This window comes from Symphalangus syndactylus, chromosome 15 (assembly GCF_028878055.3).
Source record: "Symphalangus syndactylus isolate Jambi chromosome 15, NHGRI_mSymSyn1-v2.1_pri, whole genome shotgun sequence".
Classification (NCBI taxonomy): Eukaryota; Metazoa; Chordata; class Mammalia; order Primates; family Hylobatidae; genus Symphalangus; species Symphalangus syndactylus.
In genome coordinates, this window is record NC_072437.2 from 92,725,298 (window position 1) to 92,752,407 (window position 27,110).

General features: G+C 43.8%; 2 protein-coding genes across 11 annotated transcripts; one reads left to right on the forward strand and one right to left on the reverse strand.

Annotated features, from left to right (window-relative positions):
* Window positions 1-712: 712 nt before the first annotated feature.
* Window positions 713-12,098, forward strand: GTF3A (general transcription factor IIIA). The gene is given in 10 exon segments (XM_055244253.2): window positions 713-823; window positions 825-1,088; window positions 3,243-3,343; window positions 6,019-6,115; window positions 6,687-6,775; window positions 8,879-8,952; window positions 10,544-10,624; window positions 11,208-11,437; window positions 11,536-11,595; window positions 11,836-12,098. Coding segments are annotated over 10 exon segments (1,272 nt in total). The 3' UTR covers window positions 12,001-12,098.
* MTIF3 (mitochondrial translational initiation factor 3) lies at window positions 12,046-27,110 on the reverse strand. 10 transcript variants are annotated; one of them, XM_055244261.2, is made up of 8 exons: window positions 26,563-26,652; window positions 26,351-26,417; window positions 21,530-21,598; window positions 18,160-18,323; window positions 17,431-17,495; window positions 16,404-16,864; window positions 13,521-13,678; window positions 12,046-12,296 (listed from the first exon to the last, which is right to left on the reverse strand). In XM_055244261.2, exons 6-8 carry the CDS (start codon window positions 16,861-16,863, stop codon window positions 12,078-12,080), a joined length of 837 nt encoding a protein of 278 aa, XP_055100236.1. In that variant the 5' UTR covers window position 16,864; window positions 17,431-17,495; window positions 18,160-18,323; window positions 21,530-21,598; window positions 26,351-26,417; window positions 26,563-26,652; the 3' UTR covers window positions 12,046-12,077. The 10 variants fall into 10 exon arrangements, with proteins under 10 accessions (XP_055100236.1, XP_055100234.1, XP_063475337.1 ...); XM_055244259.2 differs by lacking the exons at window positions 26,351-26,417; window positions 26,563-26,652 and adding an exon at window positions 27,009-27,099; XM_063619267.1 differs by lacking the exon at window positions 26,351-26,417 and having other exon boundaries at window positions 26,563-26,912.

The following is a 27,110-nucleotide window of genomic DNA, read 5'->3' on the forward strand; positions in this document are numbered from 1 at the left end:
CTATTTAGGCCTCTCAAAAGTGCTTCTCAGGTTTTAATATGCACTGAATCACCTGGAGATTTGTTTCAAGTAGGTCATCAAGGCTCTAGGGCAGTGTTCCCAAATTTTTCCTTTTTTTTTTTTTTTCAACCACTTGGTCAGTTTGCGGGGGTAGGGAAGGGTAGGATGGGGAGACATCTGTATTTATTCTTTTAGAGCTCGGAGTCTCACTCTGGGCTCAAGCGATTCGCCCGCGTAGCTGGGACTACAGATGCGCACTGTTGTGCCAGGATAGCGGTTCCCAAACTTTTCTGCGCATTGAAATCACCTAGGAAGTTTCCAAAAATACTGATGCCTGTTTCCTACCCCCAGAAATTGTGATTTAATTGGTCCAAGTATGCTCTAGGCTTCGGAATTTTGTAAATCTCTCCACGTGAATCCGAGCTTAGGAACCTCTGAACTGGGACTTGCAGCAGAAGTACGTAGAGCATGCAAGGAAACGAAACCACACAGGACACACTAGTAATGTGGCGACAGGCTAACTTAAATTATGTAAGGCTAGTGCTTGCCAGAGTGTACTGGAGGACAGGAAACAAGCCCCATTTAAGCAGTGCCTCGGGATTTGAGTTGCCTGTGAAACGCAGTGGCATTTGCCGAGGACGCAGAAGCCCCCGCCTCTCATCCAGGGTGGGCCGCGGCGGGGCCTCCTGGCGCATGCGCGATCTCCCAGAGCATGCGCAGCAGCGGCGCCGACGTGGGGCGGGGCCTGGTGACCGCGCGCGCTTCCGGAAGTGTGCCGGCGTCCCGCGAAGGTTCCGCCGGGAGCAGTGCTCCGGACGCGCTGGTTCCCGGCACGTGTCTCGGCACGTGGCAGCGCGCCTGGCTCGGGGCTTGGAGGCGCCGGCGCCCTGGATCCGCCGGCCATGGTCACCGAGTCGGTGTCGTCCCTGACCATCGCCGACGCGTTCATCGCAGCCGGCGAGAGCCCAGCTCCGACCCCGCCGCGCCCCGCGCTTCCCAGGAGGTTCATCTGCTCCTTCCCTGACTGCAGCGCCAATTACAGCAAAGCCTGGAAGCTTGACGCGCACCTGTGCAAGCACACGGGGGAGGTGAGGGGGGCGAGGCTGCCAACCCTGGGCCTAGGGATGGCGCGTGGCCCCCGGGTAGCCACTGCAGTCGTGGCCAGGGCCGCAGGCCCCGTTGTGCGGCGCGTTCAGCTTTGATATCCAGGACTTAGGGAAGGAGCTGAGGAAGTAGACAAGAAGCTCCAGGACCTTCGTTCTGCGACGTTGATATCCATGCCAGGGGCTCGGGGCTTACTAAACAATCATTTCCCCTTCTTTGATCGTGAGTCTCGGCCAGTCAAGTGCCTCCCGTAATCTGCAAATAAGTGCGAGGTTTGAGGGGGCACACCACTACTAGACACCTGTCAAATGCTGGCCCCTAGAGCTGGTACAGAAGATGGGTTACATGTACCGGGGGCCGTGAAAGCAGCATGTGCTCATTTCTTCATAACTCCACACTGGAGAGAGCAGTGAGCAAAACAGGCAAACCCAGGGTTTCTGCTGCCGTGGACCTTCGTTCCTGTGTCGAGCCGACCACAGGATAGGTGGGAATGGCATGCAGTGTTGTGGTCAGGAAAGGCCTCTCTGTGTGAGCCGTATAAGAAGGAAGGAGCTAGCCTTGCAGACATTTGAGTTGGGCAGAGAGAACACAAAGGGAGCCTGTGGCCCTCAGGGTGGGAGGCAGGTGGGTGTGTTTAGGTGCGGAGATCACCATATGAGGTCTGAGAAGTAGGCCCATTAGGAGTTTGGATTTTCTTTTGAGGGCAGGAGAATGTCAGATACCATGATATGACGTGGCAGCCCATGTCACACACAAGTGAGGAAAACGAGGGTCATGGAGGTCAAGGAATCGGCCCAGCTTCCCAGTTTTTGGCAGAGCTAGGCTTCACACTGCCTCAGCTTAAAGCCCTTAGTTTCTTAAACCACTGGGCTGCAGTCCATACCTTTGCCCCTTGCACCTCCTCTAATTTATGGGCCACCTTCTCCAGGTGTCCTCCTAGGCCTCATTCCTTACCCTCTCCAGCACTGAAGGCCGACCGCTTCCTCCTCGAGACCTCTGGTTCTTTTCCTCTTCCTCGTCTGCCCTTTTCATTGGGTCTCTTCTGCCCTCTGCATTTTCCACCCCGCCCAGCTCCCTCTTGCAGTCTTACATAGCCACTGGCACCACTCATAACATCCTTTATGCTTTGCCCCTCTGCCCTTCTCTTGCCCGTTCTAGCCTCTAAATTCTGGGCTCTGTATTACCAGTAAATCCATGTAAGAGCTTGCCTTTCCTTTTAGACCAGTGTGCTATATTTTGGATACTGGCGCTACCAGTTTCCTTAATACGGGTTGAAAAACTTGGAGTCATCTTTGTTGTCCCAAATCTCTCATGCAGATTAATTTGACAAATGTTTATTGAGCCTACTTCACGCCTGCCGCTGTTCAAGGTTCTGTGGCTCCGCCCCTGGTGGTATATAGCTCACTGTGCTCCTGTTTGCTTGTTTTGCTCCTAGTACTCTCATGGAGGCCTTGGTGCCTCCCTCCTGGACGCCTTGGTAGTATGCTTTTCATAGTTCGATGCACCAAACTGGTTATTTGGGGTGTGTGTTTGGCTTTTACTATAGGTTCAAAATGAGTCACCCCCTCCCAACTCCTGGGTCATAAAAGGTGGTTGCATTTAGGGTGTTGAGCTGTTTTCTTTGCTTCGCCCTGGCACCTGTGAGCTTTTTCAGGTGTGACACACTTTCCTAAAGCTCTGCTTGGCATGATCTTAGCACAGACCCTGGGCTTATCTGGGACGAGACAGGCCCCCCTCGTTCCTCTGCCCTAGGCTTGTTTTTTTACATGTTAAATCATGCGGTGGCAGGGATCCATGCAGACAAGCCATGCTAACGGCCAGGGCGTCTTTAAGAGGGGGTTGCTGTGAAAGCCTGCTGCCGGGTTGGGAGCAGGTTAAAAATGCTATGCCTGCTTATTTTAAATGCTGTTCATGAAACAAAAATCTGTATAGTGACTTTGCGAGAAGTTGTGGTGTTTATGTTGTGTAACTTTGTGCAGGAACACTGCGTCTTGCAGCGGGTGCACAGCTCTTACTGAGTAGAAACCACCTCTTCATAGGAAGCCTGTGGCCTTAACACTGGGCAGTTTAAGCTTTTAAATAATACCAGAGTTACTAACTAGTGCAGGAGTGACATGCTTTTTCTTTTTTCCTGCTAGAGACCATTTGTTTGTGACTATGAAGGGTGTGGCAAGGCCTTCATCAGGGACTACCATCTGAGCCGCCACATTCTGACTCACACTGGAGAAAAGCCGTTTGTGTAAGTAGAGACCTGTTTTTAGGCTTTTGAAGTGGGTTGTGTTGGGCATATAGACCCAGTAAGAAGATTGATTGTTAACTCACGAGATCAGGAATGTGAAGCCTGGCAGGGCGTGGTGGCTCATGCCTGTAATCCCAGCACTTTGGGAGGCAGAGACGGGCAGATCACTTGAACCCAGGAGTTTGAGACAAACCTGGGCAACATGGTGAAACCCCGTATGTACAAAAATACAAAAATGAGTCAGGGGTGGTGATTTGTGCCTGTAATCCTAGCTACCCAGGAGGCTGAGCTAAAATGCTCATGGGTGGGGACAAGCTAAAGTATAGCAACACAATGGGATACCCTACAGCCAGGAAAATGAATGCAGATGCTCTCTGCAAAGCCATGAGAAAATCACCAGGGCACTTTAATTGAAAAACCAAGGTGCAGAAGAGCCCTCTTTAGGCTACCTGTATGTGTGTGAAAAAGCTAGGGGGCGGGGGAGGGGTGAGTAGTGGGTGTTGGGTAGGCAGGAAGCAACTATATTTGTATTTGTTCCTATTTGTAAAGAAGTCTTAAAAGTTACATAACAAAACTAAAAATGTCATCTGTTTTGGGAGCAGTGGGGGATCCTGGCCAAGTAGGGGGTGGGGATGGTAGGAAATGCCATGCAACCAGGAACTACTGGACATGACTCTTCCAGCTCACGATCTAACCCAGACCCTGCCCCTCTTCAGCTATAGATCCCCGTTTCCCACTGCTCACTGGACAGTGCTACTTGGCTATCTCTGTGTCTTCTTAAATTCCATGTGGTAGGCTGGGTGTGGTGGCTCATGCCTGTAATCCCAGCACTTTGAGAGGCTGAAGTGGGAGGATTGCTTTGAGGCCAGGAGTTCAGGCTGGGCAAGATGGTCAGGTCCATCTCTATTAAAAAAATAAAAAAATAAAAAAATTCCACGTGGCCCAAGTTTGTCACAGTCAAACTGAGCTCACTTTTCTCTTTGATCTTCTCTCATGTTCTTGTCTGGAGAGGTAGCCTCGCTGTCTGTCCAGTGACCCATAGCAAAGATAACGCAGCTCCCTGGACTCTCCATTCTTTCTCCCATCCCTTGCAACAGGTGGGTTGCCAGGTCCTGTAACTGACCCATCACATCCAGCAGCCACTGTCTTATCTCAGTCCCTTCCTCTGGCTGGAATGACAGTCTGCAGGCCAGCCCTCTCCCCCAGTGCCCTCCCGTGTGCTTCCCTTAAAGCTGTGCAGTGCTTTCAAGCACGGCCTACATGTGAAGTCCAGGTTCCAAGTGTGTCCTACAATGACCTGCGTGATTTGGCCCTTTTCTGCTTATCTTGCCCCATTTGCTTGACTTGCAGGCATGAAGTGGTGGTCCAGCTGTGCTAACTAACCAGCCCCCTCTCCAAGTGTGCCGGGGTCTCTCACTCCCACTTGGGTCTTGTCAGGACTCTTCCTGGCCTGTCCTCCTGCCCCACACTCGGTTGGGTTAGATGCCTGTGTCAGGTTTAGAGTGAAGAATGGCAGGAAACCCAGCACAAGAGACGCTTAAACAAGATGGGCTCTTTGTCTTGTGTGACTGAAATACAGAAATACAGAGGCAGGAGCTCTGGAGCCCCTTCTAACTGGTCTCTGCCATCCTCACCTTGGGCTTTAACCTCACTGTGATGCCTGTTGGGGCCCAGCTGTAGCATAAGCATGCCACTGGCAGGAAGGAAGAAAGGGCATAAGAGGCATGCCCCCTTATTTAGAGACTTTGTGGGGGTTGAGCAGGATGGGCTGGACTCAGCCATGAGCCGCCCTAATTGCAGGGGAGACCGGAGAGTGCGCTTTCTGTCGGCCACCTGCCCAGCTAATACTCAGCATTCTGTCCCTGCAGTTAGGGGGGCTTCTAGAGTCTCTGCCACAGCGCCCCTCCCATTTGTGGGCTTCTGCACTGTGCCTCCCATGGTCAATGCTGGCTTGTTTGTCTCTGCATGGCCCTAGGAATGGGACAGTGCCTGCCTCAGGGTTATCAGTGAGTGATGGCTAAGATTGAGGCTGGGAAAGGAAGTCCTGCTTCATCCCTCAAGCTTACGAAGGCTCACCACAAGAGGCACAAATTTTCTTTTGTGGAAAAAAAAAAAAAAAAAACAACGAAAAGGCTTCGCAGAGGATTTAGATCATTCAAAGCCAAGATGTCAAGATAAGGGGAACTAGAATGGCTTGATAAGCCAGAGAACATAATGGTTATGGTTCTGCTCTAAGTATCTGTTTTACCTCTAATGATAAGCCAAGACAAGTTTTATTGAGGCCTTTCTGGAAATCCAGTTTATAATGACATGCCAAGCAGCATTAAGGTTGTCAGATTGTAAGCTGAGAATAATTTATCTTAAGCATGATTTAGGCCTAGTGTAGGCTTTTGGGACTAGTGTATTTCACCTTCCTATCTGCCCAGTGTGTATAAAAGATGACTGATGTAGTGTGTATAATTTCAGAAGCCTAATATGAAAAAGCATTTTGTTACATGATAGTCGTCAGGTTGAGAGGTCTATGTGGTATGGCTTAACACTCTGGAATTCGCTAAGACTATTTTATAGTATTACTATTCTTTGGAATAATTAGCTTTTATAAAGTAGGAAGATATATGTGTTTTAAAACTTCTTTTCCCTTGGTTTAGTAATATTTTGGTTTGTATAACTTACAGTTGTGCAGCTAATGGCTGTGATCAAAAATTCAACACAAAATCAAACTTGAAGAAACATTTTGAACGCAAACATGAAAATCAACAAAAACAATATATAGTAAGTATGATTTTATATGCTTAAATTTTTTGAGTATTTTTACACTTACTGCCTATGTTTCTGACATTTTCAGCCAGGTGCGGTGGCTCAAGCCTATAATCGTAGCTTGAGGCCAGGAATTTGAGACCAGCCTGGGAAACATAGTGAAATGCTGTCTCTGAAAAAAAAACAAAAATAGAAAACAAAACAAAAAATTTTGGGGTAACAGAGACCCTGTCTCTAAAAAATAAAAGTGAAAAATAAAGTTTTCGTCAACCAAATTTTGTCTGTCAAATGTCTGAATTTACTTAATGCCATCATAATGATAAAGGTTTTATTTTGGAAGCAAACATTGTGCAAATTAAAGTGTATTGGGAGACTATTCCAAGTGAAACAGTTTTGCTTTTTCAAGTATTATGATTCTTCAGACCTTTTTGAGATAAAGCAGAATTTTACAGTAACAAAATGGGTGAAAGCAGAAATTTTATATAATCTCCAAAATTGTTTTATCTTGAGGATTCTGTTATGAACTGTTGATTTTGTTTTGACTTTCCATAAGACTAACGAGCCTTTACAATTTACAATTTAACAGTGCAGTTTTGAAGACTGTAAGAAGACCTTTAAGAAACATCAGCAGCTGAAAATCCATCAGTGCCAGCATACCAATGAACCTCTCTTCAAGTAGGTACTTCATGTGGCTGAAAATGCCTGGATTCTAGGTGTGAATAAGATTGGAAATGCAAGGGTGGTGGTGAGCATTGTTTCATGTTTTTTGGCCATTTGTATATCTTTTGAGAAATGTCTGTTCATATCCTTTGCCCACTTTTTGATGGATTATTTGTTTTTTTCTTGCTGATTTGAGTTCCCTGTAGATTCTGGATATACATTCTTTATTGGATGCATAATGTGCTAGTATTTTCTCCCACTCTGTGGGTTGTCTGTTTACTCTGATGGTTATTTCTTTTGCTATGCAGAAGCTTTTTAGTTTAATTAGGTCCCATTTATTTATTTCTATTTTTGTTGCATTTGCTTTCAGGGTCTTAGTAAGAATTCTTTGCCTAGGCTGATGTCCAGAAGTTTTTCCAATGTTTTCTTCTTGAATTTTTAGTTTCAGGTCATAAACTTAATTTGAGTTGATTTTTGTATAAGGTGAGAGATAGGGATCCAGTTTTTCCAGCACCATTTATTGAATAGGGAGTCCTTTCCCCAGTTTATGTTTTTATATGCTTTGTTGAAGATCAGTTGGCTGTATTTGGCTTTATTTCTGTTTTGTTCCATTGGTCTAAATGCCTATTTTTAAACCAGTACCACCCTGTTTTGGTAACTGTAGCCTCGTAGTATAATCTGAAGTCTGGTCAAAGGAAAAGAAGTCACTATATGAAAAAGACACATGCACACGTTTATAGCAGCACAGTTCACAATTGCAAATACATGCAGCCAATTTAAGTGCCCATCAACCAATGAGCAGATAAAGAAAACGTGATGTATATACACCATGGAATACTACACAGCCATAAAAGGGAACGAAATGATGTCTTTTGCAGCAGCTTGGATGGAGCTGGAGGCCATTATTCTCAGTGAAGTAACTCAGGAATGGAAAACCAAATACCATAGTTTTCACTAAGTGGGCACTAAACTATGAGGACAAAAAGACAGTGATTTAATGCACTTTGGGGACTTGGGGTGGGGAGTTTGGGGAGGGGGGTGAGGGATGAAAGACTACATATTGGGTACAGTGTATGCTGCTTGAGTGATGGTGCGCTAAAATCTCAGCACCACTATAGGATTCATCCATGTAACGAAAAAACACTTGTAACCCCAAAAGCCATTGAAATTTAAAGCAACGGTGGGACAAATCTTCTGAAAGCTTCCTAATCAACATTTTTCTGTTAATATGTACTGCATATGCACATTTATATATTGGGAGCATTTTAAAGGTTTACTTTGCTCTAAAAGAAATATTTAATGTGTTTCAAAATAATTTTTGAGATTATTCTAGTCGTGGTTAAGCTTAAAGGCTGAGAAATTACTTAACTAATCAAATAGAGCCTGTGCAACTATATGAAATGTCATTATGGAGACGCTCATTATGCTTTTCCTGTAGAACAAAACAAGTAATTGGGTTTATCTGCAGTTAGGGTTTTTTGAGTTACATGAGGGGGGCTGGACAAGTTGGGTAGACCTGCAAAAGGGCCAGCGGCTCTCTGCATGGCTCTGGCCATCTGGCACTTTCCCTTGGCTTGCACAGGCTGCCCTGTGCCTTAGAGTTGCTGCAGTGACCCTGCCTATCCTTGCTTTTGGGTCTGCTGCTGCTGCTTTGCTGCTGATGGCTTTAGCACAGAGGGGGCCCGTGCTTTTTATTGCTCACCAGAGGCAGATGCATCTACTGCTGTGCTGTCTTGCACACCCCCTGTGCAGCATCATTAGGAAAGCTAGACATAAGTGATTCAGAATGGCTTAGGGGTTTACCTAAGCCAAGTCAGATAACCTCTTGAAGTATCTTTGTAGCCACGAAAGCAGAGTATATTTCCGGAGGTACAAAGATGAAAACTGTTTAAATGGGTCAAAAAAAGTAACGTGACTTTTTTTTCCAACAGTTTGTTTTGCCCTAAAGCTGGTCAAATAACTTGAATCTCACCTGTGATGAGGTCTACATTTTAACATGGGTTTGGTTATGGGAAGAGGCAAGACTTTGGTGGGAGAAACAGGACAAAGTGCCATTGACCTTGAGCGGAGTTCTCTGTGAAAATGGATTGGCTAATACCTCATGTGTTGCCAATGCAGGTGTACCCAGGAAGGATGTGGGAAACACTTTGCATCACCCAGCAAGCTGAAACGACATGCCAAGGCCCACGAGGGTGTGTACGGACAGCCTGGGTGTGCTCCTCTGAGGGGGATGCCAAATCCTGGGCGCCTTTGAATCTGTTCTTTGATCATGCTGAAAAGATGGGAACCCTGTGGTAGGGGACACCATCCTGCTTATTTGGGTCTTACACTCTTGTCCAAAGAGGCACTGTATATGTCTGTTTTTCCACTACTGTATCATTGCTGTTCACATGTAACGTGTTGTTTGTTCACAACAAGCACCTGGTTGCACATTACACTGACAAATGTGCTGATGCTCCAGCCATGGCTTTGATGCTTCTGTCATTTTTAACCTCTTCTATTAATATTTACTGCCTGTGCCATTCTTTTCCTTGTTGGCCATTCACAAGGCTTGGATAATAGTGTGACATTTTGAGAGCCATCAGATGTTACATTTCTCAAAAAAAAAAAAGACTTGATTATATTAACTATTTGAATCTATGATCTGTTTCCTTGAGGGATTTTTGTTAATCTGTATTTCAATTTCCTAGGTCCTAGAATTTAGGATTTTTTTTTTTTTTAAGCCTCATTGTTTTTAGTTTCTAGTTGGGTGGAACTCAGCCCTGCTGTTGTATACTTATTAATCCCATTTTAGTGCTTTGCACATTGTTATTCAGTGTTTTCTCTGGGTCCTTCCAGTTTATTTTCTTCCTTAGCTGTACTCTTTTAAAAAAAAAAATTTTTTTTTTTTTGTGATAAAGTTAAAATGTAACGTACCCTACTTTTTTTGTGCAGTATGACACTTACAAGATGGCCAGACTAGAGGAAGCCAGAGGTGGGCATGGTAACACTACTGAAAAGTTGGTGGTGTGCCACGGACAAGGGACTGACCGCAGAGTGTTTGCCGAGGAAAATAGAGGCAAGGATAGAGCAGGCAGGAGAAGGGAAATGAGACATGGAGATACGAGGTTAAAGCAGTTGGGAGTCCATACACAGCCCACCCAACTTCCTGAGAACACTTCAAGAGGGAAAGGCATCCTTCCTGTGAAGTTTGCCAGTTCCGTGATCACGCTGAGAAGATGGGAACTCTGTGAAGTTTGCTTCACAGGAAGGCAAAATCCTTAAAGGGAGGCCGGGCGCGGTGGCTCACGCCTGTAATCCCAGCACTTTGGGAGGCCGAGGCGGGCGGATCACGAGGTCAGGAGATCGAGACCATCCTGGCTAACATGGTGAAACCCCGTCTCCACTAAAAAATACAAAAAATTAGCTGGGCGAGGTGGCAGTCGCCTGTAGTCCCAGCTACGTGGGAGGCTGAGGCAGGAGAATGGCGTGAACCCCGGGGGGCGGAGCCTGCAGTGAGCCGAGATCGCGCCACTGCACTCCAGCCTGGGTGAAAGAGCGAGACTCTGGCTCAAAAAAAAAAAAAAAAAAAAAATCCTTAAAGGGAGACACCTTGCTGTGCCACTGTTCAGTTTTACTATAACGTCAATCTTTTTTTAGTTTTTATTCCCACCTCAAGAGGCTGAGTTAAATACTATTAGGCGGGGAATGGAAAATTATATAGGCACCTAAGTTTCCTTTCTAGTTATGGTCAGTGTTTATGCTGAGTATGCATGACAGACAATGCACCGATTTTTTTAATAGGCTATGTATGTCAAAAAGGATGTTCCTTTGTGGCAAAAACATGGACGGAACTTCTGAAACATGTGAGAGAAACCCATAAAGGTAAGGCAGGCATGAATGGCAGGCATGGTGTAAATGTTTGTCCCCACAGAACTGATTTAGTGCTTTTCAAGAGTGAAATGCTGTGTGCTTTAAAGTAAAAGGGTTTCTCTATGATATTTTGTGAAGTGCTGGGTATGATGTTGTTGGAAAGGTGAGCAGAGCTGTGCCAGGTCTCTGAGCCACCCCACCATGCACAATTAGCATGCTGAAGGCGGTGGCAGGTCTGTAGTGAAGAATTTCGGGAGGCACTGCTGTTCTGTGGGACCGCCTGGGAAACAGTACCCTGCATACTGGGGGACAAGGAAGGACACTCTTTGGTCTGTTTCATTTTCTGTACCTCCCCACAGTCACCTTCCTGAGAGCCCTGCCTCTTGACAAGTGAACAATGACTGTGTGGCATTTAAGAACTTCAGAGAATTGAGACAAACTTCCTAGGTGATAAAAACTGGGGTTGTTTCCTTGGGAATTTCTGATTTGTATATAGTGATCAGGTTTCAGGCACTGAATGTTACTTATATATTAGGTATTTTTTCTAAATGGTAATATCTGGGGAAATTGGTGAAATTTGTCTCTGCCCCACCAGAGGAAATACTATGTGAAGTATGCCGGAAAACATTTAAACGCAAAGATTACCTTAAGCAACACATGAAAACTCATGCCCCAGAAAGGGATGTATGTCGCTGTCCAAGAGAAGGCTGTGGAAGAACCTACACAACTGTGTTTAATCTCCAAAGCCATATCCTCTCCTTCCATGAGGAAAGCCGCCCTTTTGTGTGTGAACATGCTGGCTGTGGCAAAACATTTGCAATGAAAGTAAGCACTCACCCTCATACTCATGGTCCTATAGTCTATGCTTTCACAACACGGTTTTCATATTAATATTTAATTAATAACTTTCCCTTTCATTGTAGCAAAGTCTCACTAGGCATGCTGTTGTACATGATCCTGACAAGAAGAAAATGAAGCTCAAAGTAAGTTGAAACTACTTAGGCAAGCTTAGTTTTCAAGTGGAAATTGTTTAAAGCCAGAAGGAGTCTGTTTGGAATTCTTTTCAGCTGCTTTACTGTTTGAGTCTGCACTACTGTTGAAGACTTTACTTCCTCATAAAGCAATGTTGTATACTATATCTGCTGGTACATACGACTATCATAAAATTAACTCAGACAATTTTGATTTTGAATTCTAATCGTGTGTCTTCCTTACTCCCAAAGGTCAAAAAATCTCGTGAAAAACGGAGTTTGGCCTCTCGTCTCAGTGGATATATCCCTCCCAAAAGGAAACAAGGGCAAGGCTTATCTTTGTGTCAAAACGGAGAGTCACCCAACTGTGTGGAAGACAAGATGCTCTCAACAGTTGCAGTACTTACCCTCAGCTAAGAACTGCACTGCTTTGTTTAAAGGACCACAGACTGAGGAGCGAGCTTTCTCTCAGAGCATACTTTTCTTTATTAAAATTACTGATGCAGAACATTTGATTCCTTATCGTTTCCATGGTCTTTGTTCAAAGTGTCTCTTTCCTGGGTCTCTTGAGTTTCTCTATAGGCCTTCTCCTCATTTTTGCTCAAAGCACGAAGAACACACATTAAAGCTTTTCCTCCTTGAACAGCTTGTGGCCTAGATGAGAATGTAGCTATTCCAGGCATAGTCTGGAGTATTTGATGAAATATCTCCTCCTAAAAAAGGGAAACAGCCAAAGATTAATTTAAAATCAGAGGCTTTGGTGCTTTCTAGTGTTCTGCTTGAACATTCACAAAAACCGGCACCCTTGCATTGCTGCTGTCGGTTAAGTGATTAGCTAATCAGTTCATATGTATCTGGTTAAGTTGACTGAAATCTGTACAATAACACCATGTAACTAAACTGACATGCTGAATGTTTCCTAATTTTAAATCTCCACTTTGTCATGGCACTAAGGGGCTACGTTTGGCTCAGATTACCCTCTCCCCCAAACAGAAAGCACTTGGCTTGGGCATTGGCAAAATACCTCCTCATCCCCAAGGTGTCAGCCAAGCAGTTCCCAACACTCTCTACTGCCCCTAACAGAGTCTCTCTCAGTGACTGAAACAAATGGATACCTGGGCTCAAGAAATTCTGAATCAGCTGGGTTGGGACCTATGCTTAAGTGACCCTACTGTGGAGCTGGATTACTAAGGATACCCTTAGTGGATGATAAAGTTATCTAACTTTTAAAAAAAAAAGCAAAATAGGTATTCCATAAACTTATGGGATTGGAAACTACACACTTTCTACAAGACAGTCTACGTAATTAATGCCCCTCATAAGTACAAAGAAGAAACAAGATCAATCTATAAAGTTTCTAATTTTCCTGTTTAAGGGTTATTCTACAATTTATAAAACAATAGTATATTGCTTTTAAAGAATAAAACTTTTCATATGGCAAAATACACTGTAATGGAAACTATATCTACAGTATGCTTAGTTTTGAAAAGCAAACCAGAAAGCTGTTAACATCACTGGGTGGAAGAATTACCAGTCACTTTGTCTTTATATTTCAGATTTTCTACAATTTTTTTTTTTTTTTTTTTTTTTTTGAGAAGATGCTTGCTCTGTCACCCAGGCTGGAGTGCAGTGGCGCGATCTCGGCTCACTGCAAACTCTGCCTCCCGGGTTCACGCCATTCTCCTGCCTCAGCTTCCCCAGTAGCCAGGACTACAGGCGCCCGCCACCACGCCCGGCTAATTTTTTGTATTTTTAGTAGAGACGGGGTTTCACCATGTTAGCCAGGTTGGTCTCGATCTCCTGATCTCATGATCTGCCCACCTTGGCCTCCTAAAGTGCTGGGATTACAGGCGTGAGCCACCGCGCCTGGCCTACAATTGTATTTTTAGATCAGAAGACCAAAAGCACGAGCAGTGGCTTGTACCTTCTTTACTTACCATTTCATTTTCTGGCACGTCCACATTTTTTCCTTTCTTTATAGTAATCCGGACTAGGTGTTTTTTCTTAATCCACTGCTGAATCTGTTTAGTCTTTGTATCCAAATCATGTTGTCCAATATTTGAAGACAAAGTCAGTTCCTTTCTCAGGGTTGGTCCTGGTTTGAAACAGATAGGGTGCAAGGACTACTGACTAGTCCACTGTGAACCCTGAACTTCCCAACATGCCCGTCGCAAAATCCTAGGTTGCCACCTGACAGTCTTCTCGTCTGGCTTTCAGTTTCACAGACCAGTAAATGTCTTTTCAAATGGGGGAGATAAACATAAAGGTACCAATTTTTTACCTGCCCTGGAAGGGTACTTAAAATCTGAAATGCTTCCAATTATTGTTAACCATCGTTTGTTGAAAGAACACCAAAAGACAGTCGTTTAAAGGATCAAGTTCGGCTTCATGGTGCACTTAATATCCTTATCTATCAGCTGTGGGTTGGCATCTGGGAGTGCTCTATCCACTCCTTTTGAGATGCTCTCCTTGCTACTAAGGGGTCAGCCAGACTGTTGGACAGGTAAGGGTCCCTATGTCCTGTGTTCATGCCCTCTGTCTCCAGAAATCCTGCCTACTGGAAAATTATAGAGAAGAAACCGGCTACTCAATAAAGGTGTTGGGACAATTGAGTTTATAGATGACAAAAAGTTAGGTCTCCCCAGATGTACTAATGTTCTACAGTTGAAAAATACAACTTTAAAACAAATAGAAGAAAAGACAGAATGGTTTGTGATCTCAGGATAGGGGAAGGAATTCATTAAGGAAAAAAAAGGCAAAAAAAAGTGAAAAATCTAACTGGGATAAGGTTTTTTGCATCATACACAACAGAGAACCCTATAAATCAGGAAGAAAAACCATCTATGTAGAAAAAGGAATATAAACAGGCAATTCACAGAAGAAAAAAGATAGTGAAATACACATTAATTTCTCACCATTAAAATGACAAATGAGGGAGGAGGTAGAGAAACTGCATACGCTGCTGCTGAGAGCAGTTTGATCCATTTAGGTTCACATACCCTAGAGTATGCACCAGGGTTCATCATAAAGATTGGGGGCCAGGTGTGCTGGCTCACGCCTATAATCCTGGCACTTTGGGAGGCTGAAGCAGGCAGATCGTTAGAGCTCAGGAGTTCAAGACCTGAGCAACATAGCGAGACCCCGTCTCTACAGAAAAAAAAAAAAAAAAAAAGAGCCAGGCATGGTGGTGTGTGCCTGTGGTCCCAGCTGCGTGGGAGGCAGAGGTGGGAGGATTGCTGGATCCCAGTAGATAAGAGGCTGCAGTGAGCCGAAATCACACCACTGCACTCCAGCCTGGACAACAGAGCAAGACCAGTTTTTTTGTTTTTTGTTTTTTTAAACACAGGGTCTCGCTCTGTCACCCAGGCTGAAGTGCAGTGGCATGATAATGGTTCTTAACTGCAGCCTTTGCCTCTTAGGCTCAAGTGATCCTCCCACCTCAGCCTCCCGAGTAGCTGGGATCACAGGTTTGCAACACTACACCTTGGTAATTTTAAAATTTTTTGTAGAGATGGGGTTTTGCTATATTGCCCAGGCTGGTATTGAATTCCTGAGCTCAAGCCATCCACCTGCCTTGGCCTCCCAAAGTGCTGGGATTACAGGCGTAAGCCACCACGCCCAGTAACTTTTTTTTTTTTTAAGTGACATAGTTTGATGTCATTATCCTCCCTGGTTGGTCTCTTCTGAATATTGTTTTCCAGTCAACATCCTTGTTAAATGTGACATTACAAAACTGAGCCGCAGATAACGTGGTTTTCTGAAGGCACACAACCTCACGATGCAGTGCTGGCAGCAGTCATCTGATGCCTGTCCCCGTGCGCCATCCACTGAACTTTCATAATGATTAGCACTGTTTAGGAACTATGAAAAACAAACATCTTTGCTTAATATCCAATTCATGACTTCTGTGAGGCTTAAATGACAAGTGCCTTGTCAAGTGACTGGTTGTATATCTAAGAGTGTTGCTACCGATATTGTAACAAAATGCTTTGGCATGGAAGATGCTCTGTGAATCACTTTAGAGTTTAAAAGGTGCTTCCAGGCTGGATGCAATGGCTCACGCCTGTAATCCCAGCACTTTGGGAGGCCGAGGAGGGCAGATTACTTGAGGCCAGGAGTTCAAGACCAGCCTGGCCAACATGGTGAAACCCCCTCTCTATTAAAAATACAAAAATTAGCTGGGCGTGGTGGCGGGCGCCTTTAATCCCAGCCACTGGGGAGGCTAAGGCAGGAGAATCGCTTGAGCCTGGGAGGCGGAGGTTGCAGTGAGCACACATCGCACCACTGCACTCCAGCCTGGGCGGCAGGCAGAGACTCGTCTCAAAAAAATAAAAAGGTGCCTCCAGATAATTAACCGAACACCTCCACTTTAGAGTTGAAGAAGGGGAAGAAAAACAAAAGGAGGGAGGTTAAATGAGTGGCCCAGCAGAGGGCAGAGGGCAGGGAACTTGAACGTACCCCTCCCAATCTCACTCCGTTTCACCCATCAGCTACTCAGCTTGCCGCGGCATTGGGAGAAGGCCACAGGGCAGGGGAAAGAGTTCTCTTCACTTTGGTTTGTTTGCCTGGTTTCTCCCACATTTTACACAGGTTTAAAGGGAAGAGACAACGGGCAGGGTATTATGGAAAAACAGGGAAAAAAAGGGAACAGGAGTAAGTGCAGGATGAAGGAGGAAAGACAGACTGGGAATGGTGGTAGAATCGTGGATTTTCTAGTTTCTCATTTCCCTATTGTCACAGGCACCTTGACAAATGCTAGAATTTAAACTGCTGATTTGTAGCCCTTAAAGGATTCAGGGAGCCAACAGCAAAATACCTACCAGTTTTGGGGCTCGCCTTCTCCATCTCCCTCAGCCTCTGCCGTTCCTGGAGGATCTGCAATCCTGTCATGAGCTGGTACTCTGCAGGTTCTATGCTGGTGTTCCTTTCAACCAGTCGCAGGTCTCGCTCATCCATAAGTCTAATCACATTTGCTCGGTGCATGTTTCCCAAATCATTGCCCTTCTCATCAAATAAGTGAATAATTCGCTGACTAATTTTTCTTCCAACGTTACTAAAAACTGTTTTATTCTTTTTTTTCTTTTTTCCTTCATTCTGGGTGTCTTCAGCGGTATTAAAGGCTTTTGCATGAATTAGGAAGGAGAGTCTTGGGGGAGAAGCAATAGGGGATGACTGTGCTGGTGCTGTCTTTTGCACGATGTGTTTACTAAAACATCTAATGCAACTATTTTCAGACTTGACAGTTTGTAGTGTTAACCTCTTTAGAAAAAGAGCAGCCATCCTAAGAAAGTAGTAAGAAGAGTTCATTAAAATTCAATCACTTATTCCCTTGGTCTGACATTGTGGTACATGGCAGGGTGTGTGTGAGGTTGTGGAGGCTGTAACTGCAAGTGTGAGGGAAATGCTGTTCTCTAGACTTTCAGATCCACACACAGGAAGTCTACACTGATAAAGTGGACTAGCAGGTGACTCTGGCTAGACTAACTCATGGTGGTACTGTCCCCAAGACAAGTGGCTATTAGAATAAACCGGATTTACATAGCATTTTGGTTTCACTTTTTTTTTTTTCTGTACACATGATCGCATTTGACTACTTAGTTGACCCCTGAACAACTTGGGAGTTAGGGAAACAGACCCCCTGTGCAGTTGAAAATCTGTGTATAACTTTGACTCTTCGAAAACTTACTAATAGCTTACTGTTGACTGAAAGACTTATGAATAACATAAGCAGTTGATTAACACGTATTTTGTATGCCATATGTATTATACACTGTATTCTTACAATACAGCAAGCTAGAGAAAAGAAATGTCATTAAGAAAATCACAAAGAAGAGAAAATATATTTACTATTCATTAAGTGGAAGTGGATCACCATAAAGGTCTTCATCCTCATTGTCTTCACATCAAGTAGGCTGAGGAGGAGGAGCAAGAGGAGGGGTTGGTCTTCTCTCAGGGGTGGCAAAGGTGGAGGAAAATCCACATATATGTGGACCCCATGCAGTTCAAACCTGTGTTGTTCTAGGGTCAACTGTATTTCTCATGCATCTTGTAGTGCCCACTCCAAAAGCGAATATCATCTTAGGGGTTTATTTATGAGGATGCAGTACATAAAATGCTTGGTGATTCATAAACACCAATTGATAAACTTCTAATATAATTAACTGTTAACAATTTTTCAATACATCTGATGGTATATAGCAGATAGGAACACACTATAGGAAAGGGACCTCTCCAGGAAGGAAGCCAGCCCACTGCAAGAATAACTGAGACTGTCAGAAAACACTGTGATACAAATCAAAGTGCTGACCTCATAAACTATAAAGATCATTCTCAAGGTAAGGCAGGTATTAATTACTACCAAATGTTAACAGAGGCACGTATGGTGACAGTGGTTTTACTTCATGGTTATGAGACTGAATTTGAAGCACTTACAAATGGCACATTCATTTTTTAATTGCTTTTCTGTCCTTCCATTCATGCATTTGGTAAATCTTAGAAGTATAGGCTGAAAGAGTGCCGAGAGGACCCATTCATCTCATCTAGGGCATGCTAAGAATAATTAAGAGAATCACAAACTTGGAGAGGTGTGACTTGTCAAAGATGAAAGAGGAAAACAGAAGGTGTCTTCAGGGTGCTTCTCAAAGAATGGTCCCAGAATCTCCTGGGGTGTTTAAAACTGGAAGTTCCCTCTGGTCCCTGGCTTTGAGCCCACCGGGCTGTACAACCCACTGATCTCTCACCTGTCATGTTCAAGAGTGATATGCAAAAAAATATGGTAAATTAAACAGAAAGTGATGGACATGCATATTCTCAACACCCTCTTTACCTAGTTTGGTAACACCCAACACTCTTAATTTATAGCTCTGGTGCCAATCTCTTCTCTGAGTTCCACACCTGTAGGGTTAACCGCCTACCCAACCTCTCCACTTAGATATGTAATAGTCATTGAGGATTAATGTGTCCAAAGTTCAATGCTTTGCCTTCCACGCAAAACTTGCTCCTCCCTCAGCCTTCCCTGTCTCATGTAATGGCAACATATTCTTCTGGTTGCTCAGGCCAAAAATACCAACGTTATCCTTGACTCTTTATTTTCTCTCAGCAACCCATCCGCAAAACCTACCGTTCAACCAGTATAACCACTTCTCACCTTCTCCACTGCTATCATCCCACTCCCAAACTGCTGCAACGCTCAACTGCATCACAGTAAAACTGCATCACAGTAACAGCTTCCCAACTGCTCTTCCTGCCTCTGCCCTCACGCCCTAGAGTTTATTACTGCTAGGGCACACAGAGCAATCTTTAAAAATGCATAAGTCGGATCACGTTCCTCCTCTGCCCACAACCCTCCCCTGGCTAGTATCTCACTCCAAGTAAAAGCTAAGCTCTCTACCATGCCCACTGGCCTGTGCCGACCGTGCTTCTTCTGGCTCACTCTGTTCCAGCCTCCTTGCTGTTCCTTGTAAACAGTGAGCACACCCCTCCTCTGGGTCCTGTCACCCAGAAGTTCTCTCTCCGTGGAACACTCTTCCCTCAGATAGCCTCATGGTTCATTTACCTCGTCTCTGCTCAAATGCTACCTATTCAGCAAGCCCTTCCCTGACCCCTCCATAAAAGAGCACACTCCAACACTCTCACACCCATTACCTTGCCTTTTAAAAACTTTACTGCATTTATCACTGCTGGACACATTCTATATTTATTTGCATATATGTTCATAATCTTTCCTCACTGGAATGAAATCTTCATGTGAACATGGACTTTGTCCATTTTGGTCACTGCTGTGTTCCCCGGCACTACAGCTCAGAGCCTGGCTCAGCGTGTACATGTCGAATGAATGCACGGGCCGAAGGAAACAGCCAAGGAACTATGGCGGGGCTGCTGGCATTTAACCTCTACGCCTTCGGATGTGTCACGAATGCCTACAAGCTACACCCTTCACATTTCTAGCTGGCATTTCAGATGCCCGTCAGTAATGGTGAGGATCTGTGGCCAGATGCTCCATCCACAGTGTATGACATGCATTGATTTATGGTTATTAACCAGCTGGTGGCTCCAGCTGTAGATGCTGTAAAGGCTCTAAGGTGGGAGCAAAGGGATTTTAAATCACTGACATACTGTTTAATAAAAAGTCAGATCTTTTGTGAATGGAGGAAGCCCCCACCAAAAAGGAAGAAAAATCTGAAAAGATCAGAGAAGATTTTTTTTTCACTTATCATCAGAAAACTAGCAGCAGCATCCAGTCCCAAATGTCACTAGGTATTCTGCTAGGGGACTCTAAGTTCCTGCTCACAAGCCTGCTCTATAAACTTTATGTCTAAAATCAGTGTTGTTTCTTTCCAAAGTCTGTATTAGCGACAACGATGTAGAAGTTATCACATGTAAAATCATGTTACTAAACAGATATATATAAATTCAAATATTCTTGATATATACAGTAGACAAAACAGTTCACTGCAATTAAGCTTTAATACTAACTCAATATTGGCTATCTTTTTCCCTTAGTAGTTATGAATAAAAGCTAAAGTGCCTTGTTTAATAAATTATCAACATATTAAAATATAAAAAATTTCAAAGTTTGATTTTTTTCAAACAAGCACACAAAATAACTAGATATAGGAAAAGATGGAAAAAAATTTATAAAAATGTTGAAGACAAAAGCAATTCTTTCCCCTATTTTTCCTAATTGCCAGTATTTCTCAAGTTTTTATAAGTATTTTATAACTATTATTTTTATACTTGAAAATAAATTTTATTTATTTACAAAATAAAGACTATTTCAGAAAAATGATGTAGCTTTTTTTAAAAAGCTTTAAAAACACTTTCCAAGAAGGAAACAAAGGAAAGGGAAAGAGTAGAAAAATACTGGAAGTAGGGCCAGGTGTGGTGGCTCACGCCTGTAATCCCAGCACTTTGGGAGGCTGAGGTGGGCAGATCACAAGGTCAGGAGATCAAGACCATCCTGGCTAACACGGTGAAATCCCATCTCTATTAAAAATACAAAAAAAAAAAAAATTAGCTGGGCGAGGTGGCGGGCGCCTGTAGTCCCAGCTACGCGGGAGGCTGAGGCAGGAGAACGGCGTGAACCCTGGGGGGCAGAGCCTGCAGTCAGCTGAGATCGCGCCACTGCACTCCAGCCTGGGTGAAAGAGAGAGACTCCTTCTCAAAAAAAAAAAAAAAAAAAAAAAAAAGAAAAACACTGGAAGTATATAACTTTTAAAGTTCTTTGCCACTAGTTTAAATTTTTAAGAAGCTTCAATTTTTTTGATGTATACAGCAAACAATGCAATTCATTGCAATGAAGCTTTAATACTAAATACTGGCTTTAAATCAGCAAAACTGAAAATACACGTTTCTTCAAAACAGGCCCTTATACATAAAAATATAAATACAAAGTTAAAACAATCTGTAATATTACATTTAAATTGCAGCTATCAACATAAATTCATAATTTAAAAACTTTTTATTAGGGAACTTTTTAACTTCGTACAGAAAGAACTGGATAATAAACAGCACCTAGGTTTCATCTTTACCCCTCAACTATCTCCCCCCAACCATCCAGGAACGCTTTCAAAGTAAATCCTACTTTTTCAGGAAATAGTATGTATCTCCAAGAGGTACTCCTTAATCTTTTTAGTATTCACAATAACATCCCAATTAAAAGACGTTCCTTTATTTCATCAAATATTTAGCTTTCAGATTTCCATGATGGTATTATGATTTTGTTTGTTTACATGTCATTTACAGTTTGGCAACGTGAAGAGACTCCCACTGGTCAATTTTGGTGTAATTTAAATAGTAAGGCATAATTACTGTCATTCACTTCAATACACTGAATATACAAAAATCTATGAAAATGGTAATTTGCCACAACTGCATGGGACTATTATCTTGATTCTTTACTTTGAAAATTGATAATTAAATATAAAGAACTGAGCATTTATCCTACCTTTTTTAGGAAGAACTGTAATCATCCCCAGTTGATGAGGAAAAGCTCTTCTGTAGAGAAGAACGACAGCTAATAAACACAAAAGAAAAGTAAAAGTAATTAGAAAATCATGCCACGCACGATGTCTCACACCTGTCATCTCAGCACTTGGGGAGGCCAAGGCAAGAGGATCACTTAAGGCCAGGAGTTCGAGACCAGCGCGGGACACATAGCAAGACCCAGTCTCTACAAAAATAAATTAGCCAGGTGTGTTGACACGCAACTGTACTCCTAGCTACTGGGGAGGCTGAGGAAGGAGGTTCACTTGAGCCCAGGAGGTTGAGGCTGCAGTGAACTCTGATCACACCACTGCACTCCAGTCTGGACAACAGAGCAAGACCCTGTTTCAAAAAAAAAAAAAGAAAGAAAGAAAATCACCATTTTTCCAACCCCAATGAAACTACTGATTCAGGCAGGGATGGACTCAAGAGAGCTGATGCCAAAGGGTCACACACAGATTACTTTCAGACCGAGAGGGAAAAGCACACTCTGCTGAGGGTAGACAGCCGTTTGTCATCCTAAGCCAACGTCGGGCTCAGCATCTCCAACAGTGGGACAACCTGCCATCCTTGCCACATCTCCAGATGGGAAGCTACCCAAAGTGCATGGCACCTTCCATTAAGCAGCTTTGCCAAGAAGGTTTGACCTGAACCTGATGCAGGGTCTAGCTTCCAGTTTCCAGGGGATCCAAGGGCCAGACTCAGAGAAACAATAGAAGATGCCACAAGGAGACAATCTGACAAATCTAGATGGAACAAGACACCTGGTTAGTGTCTAAAAAAGCCAATGCCATTGGGAATGAAAAGGGAAGAGGGAAGCTATTCTTGAGCGAAAAAAAAAAAAATCAAGGAGACATAATTATGCTGAAAAGACATGTTGGGGATGAGGGGAAAAATCTGAATAGGGACTAGGTATTAGATACTATTAGAGACATATTGTTAATTTTTTCTTTTTTTTTTTTTTTTTGAGACAGGTTCTCACTCTGTCACCCACACTGGAGTGCAGTAGGGCAATCGCGGCTCACTACAACCTCCGCCTCCCAGGTTCAAGCTATTCTCCTGCTTCAGCCTCCCAAGTAGCCAGGATTACAGGTGTGCACCACTACCGCCTGGCTAATTTTTGTATTTTTAGTACAGATGGGGTTTTACTATGTTGGCTAGGCTGGTCTCGATCTCCTGACCTCAAATGATCCACCTGCCTTGGCCTCCTGAAGTGTTGGGATTATGGGCGTGAGCCACGGCACCCGCCTGTTAATTTTCTTAGGTGTGAAAATGGAATTCTTAAGAAACAAATGCTGAAGTATTTAGGATAGTGTCATGATATCTATGACTTGCTTTGAAACCATACAGCAGAAAATATAAACAATGCACTTATGGCAGCATTTGCTGAATCTAGGTTATGGTTATATGGGTGTTCAATAATTAATACGTTTTTAAAGAACAAATCAATAGCCTAGAGGGAGGAACGGTTCACTAGTAATGCCAATGTAACTATTCTAGTCTGTGTAAGTTCTAAATTTCACTGTAATTTAATACATTGGCATTCTGGCTTTGCACATAATTTTAAAAAATATTCCCTTTATTCGTTTTAAGCCTATATCAAAGTGACCCATAAATAAGGAACTTTATAAACTTAAAATTCCGATTTTTTTGTAATGCGTAGTGCCTTTATTTCTTCATTTAGTTTTCCTTAAACTCAAGTCTAAAAGTCTCATCATAAATGGTGATGGGGGCAGATGGGAAGGAGGCTGGCATAAAAAAAGTACACATTAGGTACAATGTACACGATTCCAGTGATGGTGCACTAAAATCTCAGAATTCACCACTACATAATTCGTCCATGTAATGAAAAACCACTTGCAGTCCAAAAGCTACTGAAATAAAAATTTCAGAAGAATAAAACAAATGGTGATGGTTTCAGTTTGAGGCAGAACTTGTACAGTATTTTGCTAGTGAACGGTTAAAAGTTAACTGGTCTACAATGGGGCGGTGTTTCTCAGAAACCAGGGCCTGTCGGCATCACCCGGGGATGCTTTTCAAAACACAGATGTTTCCTCTTCCCTATCCTGTTCAGAACCACTGGGTTAGGCCAAAAAAAAAAAAAAAAAAAAAAAAAGATGAACTTTAAGAAAAAGAGTAAGAAAACACTATTAAGTGGGGTCAAGGGTAGTTTGAGCTAGGATGCCTGGGACTGCCCCTAACCTTTCAAAGTTGAATAAAAATAGGAACCCAAGGTGCCATGCACTTTGGGCTACCCTCACCAATCTCTGATGCCTCTGTGAGGTAAACAACACTAGGCTGAACAGGCCAGGAGACTAACTCAAAATAGAAACAAAAGCTTACATTCTCATGATAATCCTGGTGCATTTGCTGCACTCACTCCCACAACTATACTCTCCGAGACAGCCACAATATTCTAAAAGCCAATTAATTTAATGTCAATTACTTACAATGCATAACTTTATAGTATGAGATATCCATTTTTAATTCGATGATTACTCAGAATTTATCTGAGTTTTGACAAGTGCATACACCTTTGTAACCAAAACTCCTATCGACAAAACATCACCATTATCCCAGAAAGTTCCCTCTTGCCATTTCCAAGTCAATCTCCATCCCCAAGAGGCAACTATCGTTCTGATTTTTTCCCATCATAGTCGTCCTAAGACTTCATATAAATGGAACCAAACAGTATCTACTCTTTGTTGTAAGACATCTCAGCATGTTTCGAGATTCATTCACGTTGCACGGATCATTACTTTGTTCCTTTTTATTTCTAAGAAGTGTCCTCCAAGTATATGAATATATCGCAGTTTTTAAATCTAGTTTTCTGTTAATGAACACCTAGGCTGTTTTATTTATTTATTTATTCATTTATTGGCTCTTAAGAATAACTGCTGTGAACATTCTTGTACCAAAAAAAAGACAATTATTACTGCTCCAAAGGACAGCTGTATTCCCTGTATGATTCATTATTTTGCATTCTACTGGAAGTACTGATAAAATATTTGCAAGGAAACTTCCTGGAACATGATTTAAATATGTGGTTTAGTAGATATGAGGGGTCGGTGGGTGGGCATTCTTGTCCTATAAAAAATTGCTTGCATGCATTTGAAATCATGTGGACTGGAGAGACGAAAATAACTTCTATTATTTGTTCACTCACTGCTTTTCTCATATAGCTGATATTCACAAGCTCATACTGTTATCTGTTCTTTCTTGGGAGTTTGGATCAAAGTTGCATAGATTCTAGTGGACTAAATATCTGTGAAATTAATTTTGCCAATTCTCATGACCCTAAGAACTCTTTTGCACCTTCTAAAGAAGTTTCATAAAGTCCTTGCTTCTGCCTGCAAACTGTCCCAGTTGCCCCATTCTGGCCTGAGCAGTGCAGCCTTAATCCCAGAGGACCTGCGCTACCGTTACTGAGCCTTCATGCTACCCTCCCTTTGCTCTGGTTTTGCTCTTCCATAGGGAGCACATAGCGTACTCTCCATAATAAGGCTGAGCTGTTTACGTGCTAGAACTCCCATTTAGAACACTGGAAAAAGCCAACATATATCTTTGGCCAACTATTTAACCATATTTTTTTAGCTATTAAATTGAAATAATAACCATATGTTTTAAAAAGCTTTTAAACCCAGAGCTAAAGACTCTGTATTAAAAACTGGACTTACGGCCGGGCGCGGTGGCTCACGCCTGTAATCCCAGCACTTTAGGGAGGGTGAGGAAGGCAGATCACTTGAGGCAGGAGTTCAAGACCAGCCTGGCTGACATTGTGAAACCCCATCTCTACTAAAAATACAAAAAAACTAGCCGGGCCTGGTGGTGTGAGCCTGTAATCCCAGCTACTTGGGAGGCTGAGGCAGGAGAATCACTTGAACCAGGGAAGCAGAGGTTGCAATGAGCTGAGATCGTGCCACCGCACTCCAGCCTAGGCATCCAGCCTAGGAAACAGGGTGAGACTCTCTCTCAAAAAAAAAAAAAAAAAAAAAAACTTATTCTCCTATGTTAATCCTATGTTAGTCTTCTTCCAGAACTCTAGTGATGGGATCACTACCCATCTACAACCTCCAGTCACCTCCAAGACACCTTTGACGCCTCCACTTTCCCAGTCAACCCAACACCAAGCCTCATCGACTTCATTTCCTAAACCCCACTCGAATCCATCCAGTCCTCTCCGTATCCAGTCACCACCGTCAGTTTAAAACATGGACCACCTCGTTTGGATTCCTGCCAGTCTCCTAACTCGGCTCGAGCCCTGGCAACCAGTTCCCACTGCACTGAGGTCACTACACCCAGGACCCTCCTCACCTTAAATAAAACTGCCCCGAGATTAAAGATCTACACCTTCGCCAGGCCAAAAGGCCCTTCCCACCTCTCCAGTTTCTTCTTTATGCCTAGGCCACACTGGCCATTCGGTTTTTGAAATACAGTACTCTTGTCCTTGGTTTAGGAAACGTCAGATCAATGCCTAGCGCATTCTTCTGATTACCTCCCAAACTAAGCCAGTTCTCTCATCCCTTCCCCAATTTACTGAGCTTAACACTGAATGCTTCTACAGTCCAGTTTATCTTTCCTTTAAAACATTCATTACAATTACAGTTTTGTGATGATCTTAGTACTACTGCTCTCCATCACTAGACCGTAAACTCTACGAAGCAGGAACAAAATGGACTTATTCGTTACTGTGTTGTGCCTGGAAGAATAAACAGTAGTCGATTTTCAGATTCTTCTCTCCACCCTCTACTTTTCTAAGGCTTAGACCTTTCACAACACGTACTTGAAACTGACACTTCTCAGTAAGAGAACTTGGTTTACTTGGTTCAAGTCTTAAGCCACGGAGCCCACTAAATGACAAATGAGAAAAAAAATCCCAGTCACTTCGCGACCTTCCCCCATAAGGCCTCCTCCCGCGGCAGCAGGCAGCAAGAACAATGCGTTTGTCCAGCATGTCCTGCGCAGGCGCCCTTCGCCTGGCTCGCTCTGTCCCACCTGTGCCAGGCAGTATGCGGCAGGAGCACTTCCGGGAGCCCCCGACCCGATTGCGGGTAAGACGGCTGTGACGCCCACCAGCAGAAGGCGACCCGCGGAGCGTCCGGGCTAAAGACGGGACGTAGCGACGTGCTGCGTGCGTGCGTGCGCACAAAGGTGGGCGCTCATGGCGGGACGGAACTAGAAAAGCTCAGTAGGGCCGGCGCCGACTCTAGATGTAACATCTCTGGGAAGTTCGTGCAGCGGTCTCGCTGAAAATGGCTTTACAGCCCAGCAGAACCCCCCCGACTCCGCAGCAGGACCTGCGGAGCCTCTCCGCCCTCGGTACCGGCGGGACGGGGTGGCCCTGACCTTCCAGGTGCTTCCTTTACAGGCGCGCCCCCTAAGACCACGCCCTCCCGGTGCCGGTCCGCGCACCGCTCCGCACGCCTCATATTTAGCATTACCTGTGCTAGGGCAAGCGATTGGTATACTCTAGCGGACGCAAGTGCAGCGGCTCCGCGACGAGTCCCCTTCGCTCTCCGTAGTGGGCGGGGCTTCATCCGCGT

Coding starts and splice junctions, on each gene's coding strand:
- MTIF3 (XM_055244254.2), bottom strand. CDS start 16,863: ATGGCTGCTCTTTTTCTAAAGAGGTTAACACTACAAACTGTCAAGTCT. Junction 13,679..16,403: donor GAAGGCGAGCCCCAAAACTG/GTAGGTATTTTG, acceptor GTTTCAAACCAG/GACCAACCCTGAGAAAGGAA. Junction 12,297..13,520: donor ACGTGCCAGAAAATGAAATG/GTAAGTAAAGAA, acceptor TCCCTTTTTTAG/GAGGAGATATTTCATCAAAT.